This window comes from Cebus imitator, unplaced genomic scaffold (assembly GCF_001604975.1).
Source record: "Cebus imitator isolate Cc_AM_T3 unplaced genomic scaffold, Cebus_imitator-1.0 Scaffold127, whole genome shotgun sequence".
Lineage (NCBI taxonomy): Eukaryota > Metazoa > Chordata > Mammalia > Primates > Cebidae > Cebus > Cebus imitator.
In genome coordinates, this window is record NW_016107442.1 from 998,691 (window position 1) to 1,021,283 (window position 22,593).

The 22,593-nt window shown below is 36.3% G+C and overlaps 2 protein-coding genes and 1 long non-coding RNA gene across 9 annotated transcripts in view; 2 read left to right on the forward strand and 1 right to left on the reverse strand.

Moving 5' to 3' along the window:
- The window catches only part of KCNIP4 (potassium voltage-gated channel interacting protein 4), a 974,830-nt gene extending 971,112 nt beyond the window's left edge, over positions 1 to 3,718 (forward strand). For all 4 annotated transcript variants that reach the window (XM_017540614.2, XM_017540612.2, XM_017540611.2 and 1 more), the window contains exons 7-8: positions 400 to 462; positions 2,276 to 3,718. In XM_017540614.2, coding sequence (XP_017396103.1) covers positions 400 to 462; positions 2,276 to 2,323 — 111 coding nt within the window. In that variant the 3' untranslated portion in view covers positions 2,324 to 3,718. The remainder of the gene's footprint in view (positions 1 to 399; positions 463 to 2,275) is intronic.
- A 685-nt stretch (positions 3,719 to 4,403) lies between these two features.
- Positions 4,404 to 21,437, reverse strand: PACRGL (parkin coregulated like). 4 transcript variants are annotated; one of them, XM_017540610.2, is made up of 10 exons: positions 21,270 to 21,437; positions 21,070 to 21,189; positions 19,450 to 19,517; positions 19,178 to 19,332; positions 16,510 to 16,577; positions 14,911 to 15,001; positions 11,828 to 11,962; positions 11,210 to 11,317; positions 7,797 to 7,877; positions 4,404 to 5,463 (listed from the first exon to the last, which is right to left on the reverse strand). In XM_017540610.2, the coding sequence occupies exons 3-10, from the start codon at positions 19,499 to 19,501 to the stop codon at positions 5,407 to 5,409; spliced, it is 747 nt and encodes a 248-aa protein (XP_017396099.1). In that variant the 5' UTR covers positions 19,502 to 19,517; positions 21,070 to 21,189; positions 21,270 to 21,437; the 3' UTR covers positions 4,404 to 5,406. The 4 variants fall into 4 exon arrangements, with proteins under 4 accessions (XP_017396099.1, XP_017396098.1, XP_017396097.1 ...); XM_017540609.2 differs by lacking the exon at positions 21,070 to 21,189; XM_017540608.2 differs by lacking the exons at positions 21,070 to 21,189; positions 21,270 to 21,437 and adding an exon at positions 20,008 to 20,086 and having other exon boundaries at positions 7,797 to 7,866.
- An 83-nt stretch (positions 21,438 to 21,520) lies between these two features.
- Positions 21,521 to 22,593, forward strand: part of LOC119473005 — an 11,292-nt gene continuing 10,219 nt past the window's right edge. Inside the window, exon 1 of the long non-coding RNA XR_005202169.1 lies at positions 21,521 to 21,651. This is a non-coding gene — a long non-coding RNA (uncharacterized LOC119473005). The remainder of the gene's footprint in view (positions 21,652 to 22,593) is intronic.

Genomic DNA, 22,593 nt, shown 5'->3' on the forward strand with positions numbered 1-22,593 from the left:
TAAACATTTCTCATGTTTCACAAGTTTTCTCATGTTTTGTTTTCGTTCAGTTCTTAAAAGAATCCTATAAATCCTCATTAATCCCATTTTACAGATGAGAAAAAAAGCTGTGAAAGTTTCAGCAAATTGCCCAAGCTCTGTCATATCTAGAAGGTAGGATTTTGCCTAGGACAGAATGACTCTAAATCTTCACCACACCATATTGAAAAGGGAACAGCCTAAAACGGTTTGGCCCTACATTTTTATCTCTAAGAAACTACTGGTTCCTGCTGTGAAACAGTTCCTCCACGTGAAATAAGCAGCTAGGCTTTCTTTTTATCAGCTTCAGCTCATTTGGTTCAGGTGCGAGGGTATTAAGGGATAAGTCTAAATACAATTTTTTGTTTTCTTCCTGAATAGAAAATGGACAAAAATAAAGATGGGGTCGTCACCATAGATGAGTTCATTGAAAGCTGCCAAAAAGTAAGTAATTGAAGTATAAGAACTGTCACTTCAACTATCACATCAACTAAACTGAGGATTACCAGCTAGCTACCATGAACGGCAAAACAGAAAGATCACATGCCTAAGTTTACCACTTCTACAACATGCAACATAAGCCTACCACTCTGAAAACAAGCCCCAATTGATATAATCAACACTGAAGAGTGCCTACTGAGTCAGGCTATGTACGAAGCCTTGGGGATACAAAAGTTGCACATGTACTGTGTTTTTGATTCCCAAATTCCTTAGGGAGTATTCGTCATGGAGGATAAAACATATGAAATTTGAATTTCTCTTTGCCCAGACTTAGCATAACTCATATATTACCTATCATTATCGCCATAGAATTAGAATTCCTAGATAGCCAAGTATGCATCACAACAGGCCAAAATTTTATCTGACTTCTTAGGGAAAAATCACTGTTTTAGTGTTGTAGACAAGAAACTTTGGCTGAACTCAGTAATGGTCTTTAGTCACAAAAAATAAACGGTGGAAAATTTTCTCTGAAGAGAACTCCAAGTAGTAGCCTATTATCTAAGAAATCAGTTTTAGCTTACTTAGACTTATTTGACTTGATGTGTGGGTAGAACAATTAAAAATTTTTAAGGCCTGGTACAGTAGCTCACACCTGTAATCCCGGCACTTTGGGACGCTGACGCAGTAAGGTAAGTTAAGGCCAGGATTTTGAAACCAGCGTAGGCAACATAGAAAGACCCCAGGTCTACAAAAAAAATTTAAATTAGCTGGGCATTGTGGCATGTGCCTGAAGTCTCAGCTACTTGGGAGACTGAGGAAGGAGGATTACTTGAGCCCATTTGAGCCATGATTGTGTCGCTGTAATCTAGAACGAAGGGCAACAGGAAGAGACTCTGTCTCAAAAAAAAAAAAAAAAATCATGAAAACAAATCCGTTCTTGCTTACAATTTTCTATTTTTAAATTGCTGTTCTTACCTTTCTGGACGTTTGCTTGTTTCTCAACTTGGACTTCAATGTGGTGGTCTTTGAGAATTAATTTGGTGACATTAAGCTGCTTGATGGTGATGTTGTTACTTGGTTTCTAGCAGTGGAAGCTATTATTGGTTTAGCCACCATTTACCACTACCATAAACAGCTCAGTAAGTGCTATTCACATGAAACTGACAAGTGCTGTGTCCCCTAACTCATTTCAAAGAATATGCTCAACTGAACACAGCCACTGGGCAGTGGTTTCTGCTCCCCAATCCTTTCTCTGTAATTGAGACCATTCATTTTAAAAGGCTCCTTCAGGCCACACAGGTTTAGCCATCACTAGCAAACAGAAAGAGAGGTAATTACTGCAAACATGTTCCCTCTTAATCTAACACCCTGCCTCCTATGCTCCAGCACCCAATCTTCACGAACTGCTGGCTCATCACTCACACACACACACATACACTTCTTTGTACCTGTATAAAAATCTCTGTGATTTGACCTGTGATCTATGTAGAATGCCAAAATTTTCATTGCTTTGATTTACGTTTGCGCCTCTGTAGTTTCCTTTTTGGCATTATGATTTGAGAAATATCCTCTAAATACCAAGTAAGAGTTGTTAAAGTGGTTTAATGCCTGGTCAGTAGACTCCACAACATATAATATGGGTCCTCCTTCATAGTGATCTATGTGGAAAATAGACACGATGGCATTTACATTTGCAAACACTTAATATTTGAGCTTTTGGCCTAGGTGGATGGTGGGAGGCAATACTTAAGAGCAAATGGTATACTTTCCCTTGAAGATAGGCTGAATTTAATCACTCTGTGTTTCTCCCTTACAGGATGAAAACATAATGCGCTCCATGCAGCTCTTTGAAAATGTGATTTAACTTGTCAAATAGATCCTCAATCCAACAGACAAATGTGAACGATTCTACCACACTTAAAGTTGGAGCTACCACTTTTAGCATAGATTGCTCAGCTTGACACTGAAGCCTATTATGCAAACAAGCTTTGTTTTAATATAAAGCAATCCCCAAAAGATTTGAGTTTCTCAGTTATAAATCTGCATCCTTTACATAATGCCACTGAGTTCATGGGATGTTCTAACTCATTTCATACCCTGTGAATATTCAAAAGTAACAATCTGGCATATAGTTTTATTGATTCCTTAGCCATGGGATTATTGAGGCTTTCACATATCAGTGATTTTAAAATACCAGTGTTTTTTGCTACTCATTTGTATGTACTCAGTCTTAGGATTTTGAATGGTTTTCTAATATACTGACATCTGCATTTAATTTCCAGAAATTAATTTTCATGTTTGAATGCTGTAATTCCATTTATATACATACTTTAAGTAAACAAGATTATGACAATTAAAACACAGTTCCAGTTTCTGTGGCCTTCCCGCCTTCTGTTAGAAATTAATTTATCTGGAATTTTAAAACAACACTTAACAATTAGTTTATTATCAGATAGCATATGCCTAATAAAACTTATTTTAATAAGCAATTAATTTTGCATAATATATTACAGCCAAGGCCTATATAATTTTGGATTTGTTCAATCTTATAGGCTGTTTTCTATTGTATCAAGTGGAAGGTCAAGAAGGCATCAAACAAAACAAGGATGTTTACAGACGTATGCAAAGGGTCAGGATCTCTATCCGCCAGTATATAGTAATGCTTAATAACAAGGACTCCTAACAGCAAGGCCAAATCTGTCCTCTTTCCCCGACGTCCTTACAGCATGTTTATATTACAAGCCATTCAGGGACAAAGAAACCTTGACTACCCCCATTGTCTACTAGGAACCAGCAGTAAGCAAAATTCATTTGAAAGCACCAGTGATTCCATTACACTGAGAATTACTACCAAGATTTAGTAGAAAATAAATAAGTTCTCAACAACTAATCCAGATTACAGTATGATTTAGCTCATCATAAAATTCCAACAATTCAGATTATTTTTAATGATCTTAACCAAAACTATAAAGTTGCCACATTACTAAAGACACACATCTTCCCTGTTTTGTAGAAATATCACAGAGACCAAGAGGCTACAGAAGGAGGAAATTTGCCACTGTCTTTGCAACAATAATCAGGTATCTATTCTGGTGTAGAGATAGGATGTTGAAAGCTGCCCTGCTATCACCAGTGTAGAAATTAAGAGTAGTACAATACCTGTACACTGAAATTTGCCATCGCGTGTTTGTGTAAACTCAATGTGCACATTTTGTATTTCAAAAAGAAAAAATAAAAGCAAATAAAATGTTTATAACTCTACTGTCTATGTTTATAGATCTTTTTCAAGAAATTTTGTAATTATTAGATTTAAACAATACTTTTTCTTATAGTATTTTCTAGATCACAGATATCTCTGCATGGTGCTAAATGCAATGAAAACAGGTAAAAACAAGGCCAGCGAGCAGACAGCTGCTGTATCCAGTGATTGGAGGATGTGACAAGAGAGTAGAGACCTGTGGAAAAAGCATGCCAGATAGATTCAGGACAGACAAGTTCTGAGGGAGGAGGAGCATTTCTACATGAAGAATCCTCAGAAATTACTTGTACTCTTTCAAGTTACAGTTGTGAGATTATATCTGAAATGAGAATCACAGAGTTCATTCCAGGTGTTTGGGGAATAGAGTGAGGAATGGGCATTCTTCAAAGCTTCCGAGATGCAACACTGCTGCTCCTATATACAAGACCAATCTTTTTCCTTTCCATCCGAGTCTTGTTTTGCTTTGGATGTGGTGTAACTACAGAAAGCCCTATGGCCTCTCCTTTTGCCCATAAGATAAAAGGTCTTATTCTTGTTTTCCATTTTTCTTCCTCTCCTCTACTCCTCTCTTGCAGAGGGAATCACTTCTATTACATCAAAATTCTGAACTATGTCTAAATGATGTTTTAAAAACTCCTTAAAAATCAATTGCTAAACGTAAGTAAGCACAACAAAAATCAATGAATGCATATATGAGCTTTCAGATTTTTAATTGCTGAGTATCTTTATGTGAACATCAGTATTTTCTGGCTATGAAATGCAAAAATATTTACTTAAATACAGTTAACACCAAAAATTTAGGTAGTTGTAATGAGTTGTAATAAACAACATACTTGTAATAGAATTCACAGTTAGAAAAAAATGTCTTAAACTAGAATACTCTGAAAATTTTCCATGCATTGTACATTATAAAACACATATTTACAAACACTAATTAATAGTATATTCATGGGGCCAGGGATGGTGGCTCACTCCTGTAATCCCGGCACTTTGGAAGTCAATTGCACAGGACAGCTTTCAGAATTTCGAGACCAGTCTGGATAACAGAGTGAGACCCTGTCTCTATAAGCAAATTTTAAAATTAGCTGGACAGGGTGGCACATGCCTATAGTCCCAGCTAATGAGGAGTCTGAGATGAAAGGATCATGTAAGCACAAAAATTCAAGGCTTGCAGCGAGCTATGATTATGCCACTGTACTCCAGTCTGGGCAACAAAGCAAGACCCCTTCTCTCTTTAAAAAAAATTTTAAAATAGTGTATTCACAAACTTTTGTTCACTATTTTAAATTTCTACAGCCTTGTTAAATATGAAACCCAAGAAATGGCAAAATATCTAGAAAAATAAGTGCACAGCTACAAATCTGATTACAAAAAAAGTATTATAAATAGGCACTAGAAAATACATCTTATCTTACAAACTCAATAATGGTTCTTCACACAAATAATAAAAATACAAAAAATAAACCTCACAAAATTATACTATATAGAACTTATTTTAATAACTTTCCATTAGTAACTTTTTTGTTGATGAATAACTTTGATTCAGTGTATATTCATCTTAAGCTAGTGAATAATAAATAGTGGCTGTGATTTACAAATGAACAAAATGGAAGAAAGGTTCCATGAGTACCTGGGGTGTGTTTGATATGTCACCAGGAAGAAAAAACAATGTTTGTTGGCTCCCTTCTTCAACAGCATATGGAACAGTATGTTGGAATTTTAGATTTGATGATGCTAAGGCTTCCCTGTCAACAGAAAAATAAAAATTGAGCATCGTTACTCTCATGCACAGTTCCCCTAATAGGTATTGCATTTGCAGGAATATGCCTAGAAAGTATCCAAAACTCAAACAAAAAGGGATGAGAACAAAATGATGACATAAGAAGTGTTTTTACTGAGTTACATAAAATATAGACTGTCTTTTTTAGTATCTAACTAGAGCAGTAGTTAGAAGCCAGACTACCAGTATCTGAATATAGCATCTACTAGTCACTTCTTTGTCAAACCTGGACTAATTACCTCTCTGTGCCTAAGTTCCCTGATCTTTAAAGGGAGATAACAAAATCTCTCTCTGATGACTAGGAAGAGTAAATGAGTTTCATATCTAAAAAGTACTCAAGCAGAGTACCTGCCATGTAATAAGTTCCCACATAATCAACAAAGATCAGTGTTTGTGTTGTGCCTTTCCCAAAATAAATGTGCATTTCACTTAGAAAAAAATAAAATCAGGCTAAGAATGAACTGATTTTTCAACTGATTTTTCTTAGAATATCAGTTCTAAGAAAGTAACACTGTGACTGTAACAGATATTTTCGTGTACCAGAGGTTGAATAGTTCCATCATTTATATACACAAGTCCTAAGAAATGAGAAACCACAACGGAGAACACTCATTTTTAAAGACTTATTTCTAACATTTAAAGAAAGAGATACATAAGCTTTTAGAAGAGAAAGAAGAGTATTCATTAATTTCACGAAGGATTACAAAGTAGCGGAAGCTAACACACAGCAATTAAGCCAAGAAAGTCTTTGGCATGTAATTGCAATAGAAAATTTTCTATTCTAATTACATCAATCATTATTAAAATATTATGTACGACATAAGAAGGAAGAAACATGAGGAGTCAGAAGAAAATAAATAATAGCGCTTCTAACTACAAAATCTTTTTTAAAATTCTGTATTAGCAACACTCAAAGCTAGTAAGATGGAGTAACAAAAGAATTTGATATTTCTGGAATCCTAGATTGGTCAACTACACCTCTGTGTTCCTCTTCCAAATCTTAATGTGTTGTTTCTAAACTTTATTTACATGCATACCATCTCCTCCTCCACACCCCCTCCACTCCCACCACGAAATCTAACATGCTGGTCCTGTCCCTTTCCACTTGTCCCATCTCCCATATCGGCTCACAGGATATGGAAAACCACCTAGGGAGGGTTTCCCACTGAAAAGCTGTGGCATCATTATTTAGCCTCTGTTTACTTCCACTCCACAGAAGAAAGGAAAAATATATTTTGCATTCAAATTCTCAGAGGAGCAAACAAGAATTTCCTTGACATGGGATTAACTAGGGGATGGTTCTGCACATCTCCTAAACAAGGTCTCTGAATGCTAATTCTCTGCCTAGGACCCAAACACAACAAAGAAATTCATTATCTTGTAGGCTTAGGGACTTACTTCCTCCTATAAACTTTATTCTAGGCATCCATCATGGAAAGAACATAATGAAACAATTCACTGAAATTGGTCAAATTAGGTAATTTTGCTAAAGCTTTATGTTTGTCATTTTAAAACTGTATATGATCACACAGATTTTCTTATAATTAACTCCTTTAGCAAGTACCTAGAATGAAACTAAGTTCTGCAATGTTCAGACAGTCATCTGCAATTCTATCAAGATCCGATTAAAGAAAATTTCCAAAAGCAAGATGGCTTTTATGAAAATATTTCTAAGACTAGATTATCTGAATGCTTCCTTCAAATGCTGAAAATTCAATTAATCAAGTAATCTGACACCATATAGTTATGAAATCCTGCATATTTTTGTACCTTGAAAAGTTAGACTAATCAATTAAACTATTCCAGCACTGTGTGCATGTGTCTGTGTGTGTGTACACCTGTGAGGGTATGCACGCACTTAGAATAGTGCAATCATTTAGACGTTTGAGGCAGAAAAGACAGCAAATGAAAGAGAAAAAGTATTCTTCCTCAATGAGCTAAGTTAATGCTTTGGTTTTCTGAACTTTTCAATGGTCAGAACTAAACCACTGAAAATAAAGAAAAAAACTGTACCGCTCTGCCACATGCAGTGCCATATTAAGCACTGTGGAAGTGTACAAGCCCTATGTTTATTCAACCTGAGTCTGAGTTGCAGGACTTGAAAAACAGTGTGACCAAGAGACAGAAACTCTGAGCTCTAAAAAGAAAATAACAGCATCAATTTCATACAGTTACTTGTGGCTGAAATGAGAAGTACCTGTTAAGTATATAGTCAATTTAGTAATATGCCTGAAAGTTAAAAAAAAAAAAAAAAAAAAAGACTCTTAAAAGACTCTTAAGGAATAATGTTCTACTTACACTTCCGCCCCGTTGCTCTAGCTTCTGTAATGCGCTGGTGATTGGCTCTTTGAATTTCTTGTCCATTAACCTTTTGGAAAGCTTTCAAAGTAAGATTGGGGGGAAATGAAATGACTTTAAAATTAACCATGTTCACCATACACATAAGTAAATCTTCAGGAGCACCCCTTGTTTTAGATTTCAAGGCTTCTTTTAGGAAGCATCTCACTGAAATTTACATATAAGAGGTAGGTACCTCTATGTTTTAAAAAACAATGAATTTACGTTCTCGTAAGTAAAACCAATCCTATAAAACCTGCTACAGTATGCTATCTGTAGTAAGTTTTCTAAAAAATAGCATATTTTGCGATTTTGTAATTTGCAAGAGCATTTGGAGGACCATGATGGAAAGCTCTGCCTCTAAAACACATTTTCCCACAATAAAATGGGAAGAGAGGACAAAGGATGGAGGATTTACATGAGTAATTTAGTAACAGTGAATGCTCTGGGGATGGACAAGGTCCCTCTACCGTCTTTCAGTTGCTTTCTTCAGACTGCATTATCCTACTGAATCTGTATACACCCTGTATAGCACAGAGGTTCATAGGCAGATCCATGGACCATTAGCATCAGAATCACTTGAGATGCTGTTTAAAAATGTAGATTCTTGGGTCTCACACCATACTTAATCAGAATCTCAGGGGAAAAGCCCAGATGCTACATTTTAAGCAAGATTTTCAGGTGATTTATTCCCTCTTTAAAGTCCCATACATTTGCGGCTCAGAAAAGGTATAGTTTATTTTGCATAGAGGAAAAAATGAGTTGTATAGAGAGGTTCAATAACTGGTTTTGAAAAACTTTTTCTAGAAGAGTACCCTTTCTTCCAATAAATATCTAATGTAAAAGTCTATAAACCCGATGAAAATGAAGGCGTTGAGGCTGAAGGGTGTGGAAGATGGGGGTGAGGGATGAAGGGGGGTCCAACAGCACCTCACTGACATCCTCAGTGGTGTTTGTCTCATAGTGAGTGGCTAAGAGACCAGCAACTAACCCTCACACAACCTGTTTCTAGAGCTCTTTAACACCAGAATCTGAAGGTCAGGGTGGTGTCTAAGCATTCCCAAAGTGCTCACAGCCCAGGAAAGCTAGAGGCCCTTTCAGTCACTCCTTGACTAGGAAAAGCAGAGCTCTGAGGAGGAATGCAAGTGACCTAAGATAAATGCCACCAACCCAGAAAGATTAAAAAACAAAACAAATTTACACAATCGTTAATCTGGCCCTTTCTTTCTGCCACTGGAGGTGGGACTTGGCTATTTAGATAGTTAAGGTTCTGATTCTTGCTTGACTGACTTTGATGAAGGAGCTAGTGTGATTCCTTTTCTCTACATCTCACATGCCCTTGACTCCATCCCAATTTTCTCAGCAGATGTCCGTGCTGCTTATTTCTACAACCCCACCCACCTACAAAAAAACCAAAACCAAAACCAAAATTAATTTCCACAAGGGCTGAGAGCATGCCTGTTTCTGCTCTGAATTATATTCTCGATGCTTGGTGTACCTGGAACAAAATAGAAGGGGAGAGTGCAGAGTGCAAGAGATTGTTAAACTACTGAATATTTGAATGAGTAATTTAATCACTAGTGTGAAATTCCTGTAGTTGGTCAGCCACACTTCCTGACCTGAAGCTTGCAAATATCTGCCAAGATTCTCTTTCTTCTGTCCCAAGGCTTCTCATATGTCAAGGCTTGGGAATCTATCCTATGTCTTCTGCCCACCTGAAACCTCGTGGAATTTCATCTACCACTTACAAGTATACCTATCCTGATAGAGTCACCATCAACCCTATTTCTAATAATGTCAACCAGGTGGTTCCTGGGGTGTATTACACTATTTGTGGAATAGGAAGCTAAAAATACAGTTCTAGTATCTCTCATATGGAAGGATCCAAGAAAAAACAGTGGAACCATGATCAAAATCATGCTTCAGCTGTGAAATACAGAAGAATGCAGGCAGGGAGGTCCTACCTAAGACTTCAATCTTTCTATAGGTAGGCGGTATAGAATTTCCCTTGCCTAATGTTTGGCCCTTGCCCCTAGCTCTTGAATGTAACCTCTAAGTTCTTGGAATGTCCCGCCGGACAGAGTATCCTTGTCAACATGGGAGTTTAGGGCGACACCAGGCAGTCTATACAATGTGATTTATGGTGGGAACTTTGGTTCAGAGGGTTATTAGCTCAACTTCTAGAGAGGCTGTTGACTAATGTCAACCACACTACATGTGCCTTGCCTGCATAATGTCTTGTCTGCATGACAGACAGCAATAAAAACCCTGGACACTAAGGCTCACGTGAGCTTCTTTAGTTGGCAATACTCCATGCACGTTGCCACACACTGCTGCTGGAAGAAGCAAACGCTGCATCAACCACTCCACTGGGAGAAGAAAACTGAAAACTCCATGCCTGGTCTCTCTTGGACCCTGCCCTCTGTGCCTCTTACCTTTGCTGATTTTAATCTTTATTGTTTTGTTGTAAGAAACCATAGAGTGAATAACAGCTTTCCTGAGTTCCCTGAATCCTTCTGGCAAATCATCAAACTTAAGAGTGGTCTTGGGAACCTCGTGAGCTGCATAGTGTCCCAGTATATATTTATAGTAAAGATTAAAGTTACACATATCAGGAAAAAGTCTCTTCCTGAATGCAATTTACAGATTCACTAGAACACCACAATGAAAAAGAAAAAAATTAAAAAAAAAAAAAAAAAGTTTGCTAACACGTAATTACACAAGACAGTATATGAGCACTGCTTATAATTTATAGTTAATCAACATGAGCAAAATATCATCTTACTGTTCATTAACTTTTATCCATTCACCTTTTGGCTTTTTTTTTTTTTTTTTTGACGAAGTCTTGTTCTGTCACCCAGGCTGGAGTGCAGTGGTACAATCTTGGCTCACTGCAACCTCCGCCTCCCAGGTTCAGGCAATTCCCCTGTGTCAGCCTCCCAAAGCTGGGACTATAGGCGCACACCACCACCCGGCAAATTTTACGTATTTTAGTAGAGATAGGGTTTCACCACGTTGCCCAGGCCGGTCTCAAACTCCTGAGCTCAGGAAATCCACCCAGCTCGGCCTCCCAAAGTGTTAGGATTACAGGCACGAGCCACCATGCCCAGCCAGCTTAGTTTTTATTATACCCCTAAACCCTGCTCATGTAGGTGCTTTCCATTGAGAAAAAAAAAAAAAAAAAAAAAAAAAAAAAAAAAAGGTAATACTGTCCATTAGTAAAATGTTTTACAAATGATCTCTACATTTTTTGCTAAAAATGAGATTTTTTTTAAGGTTTTGAGTTATTTTAAAGATTTGAAGCTATTAAAGCATGAAGAGATATGGACGGTGAATGATACAGCCAACCATTATCTAATCTTTGCAGTACTTACGCTTGTAAGCAGATGCTTCAGATGGTCATTTAGAGAAGGACCAACAACAACACTTAGCTGAACTAGAGCATTCAATCCTCTTTCAAACACTTCATCATCCGAATGGACCTGTAAGGTTGGTTGATTGGGGGGTGTAGCGGGATCAGGGAAGAGAGGAATGATAAAAGGAAAGATAGGTTAGAAAAAACAACAAGCAGGTGGAGAAAAGCATAAGATTAAACATTTAAAATCAGAAGAGAGTCAACAAAATCTAGAATGTAAAAAATAATCTTCAATACAGGACATCTAGAAGCAAAAAACAAAGTTTTGATCTGACTGAAGCAGTAACTAAAATATATCTAGCATAGAGAAAGACTGATTTGGCATTCATTATTTTCTCTAATTACTTACAACGTCCCTATTTACCTTTAGTACATCCTCTAAAAGTGTCTTCAAGTATGTAGCCATCTGGCTCTGAGTAACAGTAGCCTAATTCTGCAAATATGTCAAAATCACAAGTAAAGGACTAATTTGTATTTAATTTGGAGTAAAAAAGGCATAAAATAGTCTAAATATATTACAGCTTTCTTTTCCATCATATGTTTTGAAATAGAAAGTACAATAAAATAAATGACATACCAGAGCTGCCTTTAGCACAGGAATCAGTCTAGGTAGCAAAGGAACAGCTTTTTCAGGAGCACCTTTGACCAAAAGTAATTCTCTAAAACCCTCCTGTGACACAAAGGTATATGGATGCTTAGTCTCTCTCAGACCCTGACAAAAACCAAGAAGAAACATGATTTACTACCCATTTCATTATGTTAATAACAGACAAATTCAGTCTTTACCTGCCTAAACAAAAATCAAAAGTTTCATTATTCTATTCCTACTCATGATTATAATTTCAGCAGTTACAATTTCAATTATACTGAGAAACTGGGGGACAAAGGGTCACTTGGTATCCCAAGGTAGGCTGGTTCCAGGACCCCAGTGGATACCAAAACCCATGGATACCCAACTCAAGTTCTTCATATAAAATAGCATAGTATCTGGACATACTTCCATATCCTTTAAATAATCTCTAGATTTTTGTAGTGCCTATTACAATGTAACTGTCATAAATAATTTTTATATTACATCATTTTATTTGTATTTTTTATTGTTGCATTATATTTTTTTAAATAGATTTCATCTGTGGCTGGTTGAAACCCTAGATGTGGAACCCATGGATAAGTAGGGCCAACTGTATATGAGACAGGAGTAATTTCTACCCACAGAAGGGAAGGAAGGGAAAAGAAAAGGGAAAAAATAAAAGAAAAAGAAAAGAAATAGGAAACAGGTGAGGCAAGAAAAAATACAGGAAGTAAAGAAGAAAGAGAAAATAGGAAGGAAGGAAAAGCGGGGAATGGAAGGAGGAAAAGAGGTAAATAGAGAAAACACGAAGGGAAACTCACTAGGATAAGAAAAACATTTTCTTACGTACAAACACTTTCTGAAAGCAGAGCAAATGAGTTTAAAATGTTTATAACTACTCCTTTATGAATGCATGACTATGAGATTCCCCTACATTTACAATGATTTTATGACTTAATGAGTTCCTAAAATAAATTTCCTCCATATTTAAATATTTTATATTAACATCTTTCGAAAACAAGTATCATACTATGTGCATTTTAAAGGCATGTTAAGATTTTACATGTCATTTGTAATATGGAAACGCAGTATGAAACCATTAAAAAAAAACTGTAATTTCTCACTATGCCTTTCACCCTAAAGGCATTAGGAACAGTTAGTACTCTTATGATATAACCAAGTACAGCAAGTCAAGATCTTTATCTTTTAAAAAAGATAAAGCAAAACAAACAAAAATCAACAGTAAACTCCTTCAGTTTGACTAATTATGAATATAATCAGCTGCAAAATCATGCTTAGAAATACGAATTTTCAACTAATTTGTCCTTCAGACCTAAATATCTGCTTCTAAATAGTAATCAAGAATTTTTTCTCTTCTTTGAAGCTGTCATACTTTTGAAAACCATCATATCCTGCCAGCCACAAGGGCATCATTTTGGATCACAGGGTCCGTCATTTAAGCAGTGTCCTGTATCCAGTTCATTTTAGAGAGAAAAAAATCTCAGATTAAAGGCTGAAGTGGATTTCAACAGTGGTTTTTCTGTCACTATTCACCCATTAGTAAATAAGGACAGGAGAAAGATAGAAATCTACTCAATACAGAATAAAAAGCATTGACATTTAGACAATAGGTATGTAACAGGCTGACTTTAAACAGAAACTAGAGTCCCTTTAAGGATATCCCAAATTAAAGCGTTTCCTGTGTATTGTGATTAGCTACATTATATTTTCAAAGCTATCACCAATTCCGATTAGCCTAAAAAAAAAATGGTTCACTACCTGGTATAAAAGGATTAAGGTTTAAAAAAGAACTAAGGAAACATCACTCATTTTCTGTTTATGTGTTTGTCTGAGACAGCATCTCACTCTGCCATGCCTGGCTAATGTGATTTTTTTTTTTTCTTTTTTTTAAGAGACAGGGTCTCTCTCCCTATGTTGCTCAAGCTGGTCTCAAACTCCTGGGCTCAAATGATCCTCCCACCTTGACCTCATAAAGTGCCGGGATTACAAGCATGGGCCATAGCACCCAGCCTAACCTTTAACACCAACTACAAAAATGAATTTCCAAATAGGCTACCTATAAAAATACCCTGCTTGTAATAGTAAATGATAAATTAAGAAACAAAAATGTACGGTTTTTGCTAGTAACTGATCAGTTACTGATTACTCTTAAGAGAGTAAACATATTTAGAAAATTAAAGGAGGAACTAGAGATTTTGATGTTTCATTTTAATCAAGGAATCTCAATTGGCAAAATTACTTATTTCTATTCTGCTCCCACTTGGTCCACCCCACTGGTTTTCTCGGAAAGGCAAATGATACTAACCGAAAAAGGCATTGCCATAGTAAGTCACACAGTAGTAACATAATCCAAATAAAAATATCAGTGAAAGAACTCAGATGTTTTATTGCTAGTATCTCGAAAACTGTTTCTTAATAGTGACAACAAAATTAACTTTTAAAAAGGCAGGTAATTAAAAGTTTAAATACAAGACAACTGGTTAATTCATTTCTCTTTTTATTCTAACTCTAGGAATAAAATTCACAGAAGATAGCAATGATTGACTTGAAGCTAAAACTCCAACTTTTTTCCTGACACAAATGTTAAATTATATAAAGGAATCTATCAGAAGCTTTTTAAAAATAGTCTATAAAACCACCTCCATGATATTGTACTAGAAATGCACAAGTAAAGCATAGAGCTGGAGTGTTCTCCAAAAGAACATTTAGGTAGGTGGTATCAATTCCCTAAGGAACACAACATGTCAGCATGATTGGCTGTATACAGAACCACTTACCATTATCTGACATAGTTTTAAGTTTAAATCCTGATGTTTTCCTGATTTCACCAGTACCAAAAAATCTTTCTCCTCATTATGAGTCCACATATATTTTTTTTTTGAAATAAGTATAAATATTTCATCCACTTATCTACAAATTCCTAAGGGGGTGCGGTGTTTCAATGCCTATTGTGTGCTTCCTTTTTCAAAGGGACAGAATGAAATTTACTGACAAACTGCAAAGTAACATTTAATGCAACTTTTCAAGTATTTTTCCTGAGAAATATTCAGAAAAGATGGCATATTTACCTCAGCTAAAGTAATAAGAAGTGGATCAAACGAAAGACTTTCAGGAGGACACTCCCACTGTAATCTGTGTTTTACTGAACCATGTACCAATCTAAAATATAAAAGACAGTGAATGCAACAAGAAAAATATAATTATATATTAAGCAGGGATCATGAAACATACAGTATAACCACAGAATTATTTTGTAACATATAGGAATACCATAAAGTTTATAAGATAGTACAAGGACATTTTACAAAGCCATGTCAATAATCCTACCAATTACTAATCTTTCAGCAAAATTGTTTGGCAACCCAACATGTGTTAAGGCTACAATTTTGGTGCTTAAGCATGTTGCTATCTGTGAATCTTAACATAAATGTTCCAAGTGATGTCTTTCAGTGATATGGAATAGGTAATCTACAGAAATGAAAAATGCAAACAAAAAAATGCAGTAATTATTAAAAATGTTTACAAGGAACATTGTTTTTCAGATATAGATCATGTAACTCTAACACTAATAATCTGAAGGCAAAACCAAGTTTTATCTCTGTTAAAGAGAAGAAAACTGAGGCCGGGAAGGTAAAATAGCTCATGAGGGGTTACAAAGTGGTGGCCCCTGAATTAGGGTTTCTGCTTCTAACAGTTTTTGAGGCATAACTCACATGCAATAAACTGTATATATTTACAGTAAATAACTTTTAAGTTTTTATGTACAAATACACTCAAGGAACTATCATCACAATTATGATCGTGAACTTAATTCTCAAATGCTTCTTTGAACTCCTTTGTAACGTTCTCAACTTCTTGACTCCTTTAGGCTTATTTTCTTAAGAGCAAGATGTCTCTGTAAAATTGTTTTTACATTTTTGCAACAATAAATTGTTAAGGGATGGGGAGCAGAGAGTTAAGAACCTTAAAATAGGGTTTCAATTCTAAATCTAAATGTGAAATAACAATAAACTGAAGAACATTTCTTGAGCTTATTTTTCACTCCAAATCTGAAAATACCATTACAATCTAGATTTCTTGAATTTTGGAACAAAAATAAATGTTGTGATTCTTTCCACAATCAAAATAAAATTTTCTATAATCTAGAACAGGCTAAAAGTGAATGTACTTTGAAGAAATAAATGCTTTATAGCAATAAATCCTAAAATGATACATTATCCATTAAAAAAAAATAGTTCTGACATCTGTCTAGAAAGGTATCAAGACTTATATCTGAAAGGAAGCAAAATCGGCCATAGGTGCTTAAGAAATATAAACAATTTCATTAAATTGACAATTTCCATTTTACCAACAATAGGATTCTTCAATTTGCAATTTGCCCAAGTCTGTGAATGCTTAAATTGATTATTTTAGAAAAAGGGGTCAAGTAAATTTCTTAAACTAATTGATGGTTTGTCACAGATCTCAATAACTGTATATTGGAATTAAATGGTTTTCTTCAACAACATCCAGGAATCTATACCAGTCCAAAACAAAGTGTGAATAAGTCACCTTTATTTCAACCTCACTAGTAAATAAAACTTTCAATACATTTAAATTGAATACTGTATTGATGTTACTCAATGATTTTGAGTAATTTGGTCAGTTATAAATCATATTGATTTTACCTGCAAGGAATACCTCCTTTAGAGTAAATAGCTGCAAATGCCGAAGGGGCTCGTGACTGTTCACCAAACTAAAACAAAAAATGAAAATATTACTATCACCTGTACTTCTGAGGTCAGAAGCAAATGGCCATCCTGCTTTTCAAACTGCCAAGCTAGTATCAAAGTGCACCATTTCTACTCAGCAACACAAATGAGAAAAATCGTCAATCCTCTCACTACTAGAATACCACAACTACACCTTGTACATCTCTTTTTACCCCTAACGATTCAGAAGGCTTGAAGGCAGCTGAAACCATATATGTATTAATAGTTTTTTCTACCCTCTTCCCCACTGTGACCTTTCAAGGTGAGGACTAAATGGAGAAGGGGTGTTAAGTACAGGAGAAGTATATTTGTTTTTTGCCACCTGCACATCTACTTGTCCTCCAGCCAAATATGGATGGTGTGGATAGTCATTTCTCCAAACCAGCTTTAGGCTTCCGTAAAAAACAAAGGATTGAACTGGGCAGGAGGGAGAGAATTGAAGATGGAGAAGATTCTCACAAATATATGCCCGGATGTGTTTTCTTAGCTATACAACTTCACAATCTTTCAGTTTTGCTATATATTACTTTAACAGATTGACTTTATACCTACTCTCAAAGATGGTTTAAGAGATGATCAATCACAACAGTTAAAGAATCACAGCATAAATAATTTCAATATAATTGATCAGAGACTTGAAGAAAATTTAAGAACAAAAAAGTATTTTATCGCATGGTGCTTTTAATATAATCAAATGAAAAATAGTTGTCTAAATTACAAAATATAAATTGACTTGTTTTAAAGACATAACTAATTTCTTTTTCTTTTAATCACACACGACAGTACTTTTTAAAGGTGCTTAAAGTTTAGAATTAGCTCTTTTCTCCTCTGGAAAACATGAATTTTGAGTAAAAGCACATAGGTGGAAATTTGTTCAAATTAAATAAAAGATTCATATCCAAAACTCAATCCATATTCTGTGTAACAATTCACCACAATAGGAATGTTTCACTCATCTAGTCACAATTTCTGCTGATAAGGAAACATAAGTTTTAAAAATTATTTTCTGATAAGCATAACAGATAAAGTTATTTGAAAAAGTACTACACATATGGGGAAAAAATTAAGAAATTCATACTATACTGTCAACATATTTTACTTCTACCATCTACAAGAAAATTATCTTTTTGGCTCTTACAAGCAATGAAAATAATCCCTAAATTTTCAAAATCCCCACAGAAACTAAATTTCTGATTGAAACGCTAAACAATCCCTCTCTTTGCATTTCAATTTTGTTCTAGAGATTAATCGTGGTTTCATCTTCCACACCACACAAAATCAGAATTTGTTTCATTAATGGATTACTTTTATCAATTTTAACCAAATTTTACCAAGTCTATTAAAGCGAAAAATGTTATCCCAGTCAATTTTTAACAATATCAGACAATATTTCAACTCTGCCTTAATGTTACATACCATTCTACACTGAATTAGCATTTGAAAAACATTTTTAACTCAAATATTTAAAATGTATACACTTTAATGTACAAAAATCACAATAGTGAATTCACAAAAAATGAACACACTTGTTTATCAACATTACCAGCCCAAAGGTAACCACTATTTTGACTTCCAACTCATTTGTTTTACAGCAGTAGGCTTTACATATCTTAGACATGCTTTTCTCAGGTCAAACTATTTAATTATTATTTCCCAAAACCTTCCTCAATTTTTACTAAACCTTAGGACTAAGGTCACTAAATGTTAATTCAAAGAGTTCTTTAAAGAGAGGAAGAATATTGAAGTGTCACCATAAACTCCCTCAACTAAACATAAGCAAAGTAGGAGCAACAAGATTGTCAGGGCCTTCTTCAGGTATTCAATTTCCTTGACACTGTAGATTACAAAAAGAAGCAAAGGAACACAGCTGCTCAAACTATTTTTCACTTTTCTTTTGTCAAGTCAGACACTCTCTGTCTTGGAGAGCTCACTATACCCTTGCTTCCTTAAGTACCTGCCATACTCTACCTGCCATTAAAGTCAGTCAGGAGCTTCAGCCACTCTCACAATCCCCTTCAAAGGCTGAAATTACTAACATCTTACCAAAGTTGGGCCTAGAGCAAATAACACCTGGTGTTGCACAGGTGTGTTCACTTCTGAATATTTATTTTTATTGCATAAATCTCATGTTTATTGAATCTCGTTAAATTGTTATGAGAGAGCAAAGGAGGTTAGTACTACAACGAGGACTTCTGGTAGAGCTAATTTACACAATACAGAGGAATGGTCAGAGACCTTTATGCAATTATGGAAGCAGGAAAGGCATTCTGTGGCAACTGAATACAAGTTTATTCATTGATATTGGAAAGCAAAACAGCATAGCAAATAAAATCTAAAGCTAAAATGCAGTTTTTTATGCCCTACAATGCGATAACCCAAACAGGTTAACTTCTGTGTCTTACCTCCATACTCACTGCCACCTGTGACTGATTATCTCCGCTCATCATAACAAACACATGCCCTTCTCTCATCATTAGCTCAAAACTAGCACAGGGACAAAACGCAGGACAGCATCCAGAATTGTTCAATGCCGTGCGAAATGCCATCAAAAAATCTAGTGAGTTACGAATCATTTTGGACCTACCGGGTTAATTGTTTTAGGGTTCAGTTTATCACTTGGTCGAGGATGAAGTTTTCCTGCAGACTCTGGAGAACTGGTTGACAATGAGGATTTGCTTCGTTGAACTGCATTCCTGTGTTTTATTTGTGTGCCTGATGATGTCCTTTGATCATCGTTACCTGGACAAAACAACATCAATAAGAAGCAGGTAAAAGCAATAAAGTTCACCCTGCCTCCACCTGTAACCCACAATAGTGTCATAAACAAACTTGGCCTCTTAAAAAGCAAAGCTGTACCTGTTACTCTGTTTTTCAACTGTGTACCTCCAGAGCACTCTGATTTCTGCATTGTTTCCCTTTCACTCCTGCAGTAAAAAAAAAAAAAAAAAGTTGACTTCAAACTTTGTTTGGAGGGGTATTATCAATACGAAGACAGAAAACAAAAGAGGATACAATACAGTAAAAGATACATTGAAAAAGTTATGGAGCAAAATACCAGAAAGACTAATGAGAAAACATGAAATTATGTCAACTTCAAAACAGCAAAATAATCACCTCCAAGAAAATGATGTACAGTAATAAACTTTTCTTCCATTCAAATTGTCAAAATAAACTGTCAGAAACTCACTTGCAATTCTCTGGCCACATTAGAAAACAGACTAGATTTCTGAAAATTGAGCTTCTACAGTTTATGAGTAAACAGGACAATTTTTATATACAATATACTAATGTAATTTTCAGCAACAAATACACATACAGTAACGGAAACACACCTACATCTCCTTTCAAAATCCTGTATTAGAGAGGATTCCAAAACAATTGCTTTTTCACTTCTTAAAAATGTTTATCCTTTACCTTAAGGACAAACTACAGTTGGTTCTCCATATATTCGGCTTCCACATCTACAGATTCACCCAACCACGGATACCGAGAACAGACTGGGGGACTTCAGCATGGGTACATACTTGGGTATCTGAAAGAGGCTGGGGGGAGGGAGGGAGTTCTGGAACCAATCCTCCACGGACACCAAGGAAAAACTGCAAGTGTGGTCAATTTTTTAAAATACTATTCACCTGGGAACACGTCACTGACAAACCTGGAGCATGAGTTGTTTGTTAAAGAAAATGCAATCAATCTTATCCTCAGTAACACTTTTAACTGGTTTTTCATAAGGTCATCGCTCATTCTTTTACAAAACAAGATAAAAATTCTAATTATAGATATTAGAATCCATAAATCCACTTAACCTGGAACACTTAAACTATGACACAATATCAGAAAGCAAACAAACCACCCTATGAAATCCTCACATTCCCCTTAAAGCTTCCTTGGCTGCTACAGGTCATCTATCTACAAGGGACTGCTGGAATCCGTGTCAATGGTAGGAAAGTCTACTTTCTATCATTGTTTGGACAGCTGATACAGCCTATATCTTTCCCTGTATGTATTTTATTTCTCCCGCACTCAGCTTTTGGATCATGAACTAAATTGCTTGTTAAATTCTCAGTCAGCAGAGGCCACGTTTTTTTCTGGCTTTCTAATCCAGGTATAGAAAGCTCCAAAAGTGTAGTAAGAGCCCCACTAAAGACACCCTGTTCCATTTGTAAAGCTCTGTAAAATTCTAAAAGGCAGACCTTAAGCCTAATATTCATTATTCCAATCCTTTTTTTTTATTTTTTTAAATCATAAAGTAAATGCAAAGGGCAAGTATTAAGGGGTCGTAAAATCTGCTTAGGGGGTCTTAGAATCCGCTTTCCATCTTCCCAGCCACCCCTCCTACACTCACTTCTAGATACTTAAAGCCGAGTCCAGGGCCAGGACGCTATCAAAGTTAGCAAAAGAGGAAAACACAGAAAAACAAAAAATAAAGAAAAAAGCGAGATTTTTTTTAAAGGGACCATGGGAGAAGGAGTTTACCAGTGTCAATTAAGGTTAACGAAGGCTACTCTCGATTGAATCCCCCAGAAAAGGAGGGGCACACTCCACACTCCAAGCGCTCAGGTTCTCAAGAATCCTTAGCAACAGGGTCCGGCGGCCCTAGCAACAGTTCAGGAAGCAAGAGAGCCCGGACGGGACACCAGTACCCGCGGTTCATGGCTCTGGGGACCCGTTCCTACCGCGCCTCTCTCCCGCCGCGATCCACACACCACCTGCCCCTCACGGGTGGGGCTTATGGCAGGCGCTTGGTTTCCCAACAGCCGCGGCTCCAGCCACCGGCCGCCCCGGGATATGTGAAATGAAGACCCACGAGGCCCGCCCCAGTATCTGGTCGCGCCACGAAATGACGTCAGACGCACGCTGCGTCCTCTAAACCAATAGTAAGAGGGCGTGGAGGCGCCCCGGAAGCGGTTGCCCAGGCAACCAGGCGCCAGGAGTTCAGAGGGCAGCTGTCTTTCGCTACAAAGGGGCACCTGGTGGAGGATGTTTTTAGAGTAAGAGTTGCAGAGAGCAGAGGAAAGATAACGGGTTCCCAATCGCCCACGCCCTAACCTCTCTCCAGTCTATGAGCTTAACTCTTAGGCTTTTCCCGCACGCTTAATCCTCACTGTTCCTCAATTATCTTGTCCTAGATCCCTGGAAAGCTGAAGACTGTGAACTAACTCCCCACGAGTCTTCAGGAGTGAGAGCCAAAGCCATCTGCATGCCCAGCTGTGGGATTTCCTTGTAGTTTGCTGTCCTATCTAGCTAACTCATAACCCTAGCTGTGGAAATTCGTTAACAATAGAGTTTTACTAGTCTTATATGCCATTTCATTCTTCACAGTATATCTGCATTTTAATAGCAAAAATCACGATTTGTGCATATTATTTTTAATAGTAAAAATAATAGTAAATTTTATTTACTATTTAATGTGGAGATTTTATGCTCCACATTATGACAAAACTGATGCTGCAGAAAAATGCATATCCCCTTGCATTGCATTCCACTAGCAACAATTTGGATTGTCATAGTTAAGTCCAATCCCTTTGAACCTGTCCACAGCACTCTTCTTTAGCATCCTCTACTGTTGCCAACCCAAAGCCTTAACTTTTTGCTTGTGTAACACTAAATTGGCATTGTCTGAGCACTCTAGGCTCCGTAATCCTGTGCTCCTGTAGCTCCATCCTTGCCACCTGACTACCACCCCAGAAGCATCTTCATTAGACTGTGAGTTTCTTCCGGATAAGGACTTTATCTTTCCCCTTTTTATTTCTCCGGCTTCAAGCATAATGTAGCGGGTATACAGGAAGTGCCCTGTGAATGAATATAACGAATGAATAAATGCTGTCTATATCTAATTTCTCTAATGTTCTGTGAACCTTGCCTACAAATCTATCTTAATTTTAAAATTCATTATAATGTATTTACCTATCTTTCTTACTAGACCGAAATTGTCTTCGTTGCTTTTCTATCCCCAATTTCTAGCACAATTCATGTTTAACTAATGTTTTTTTTTTTTTT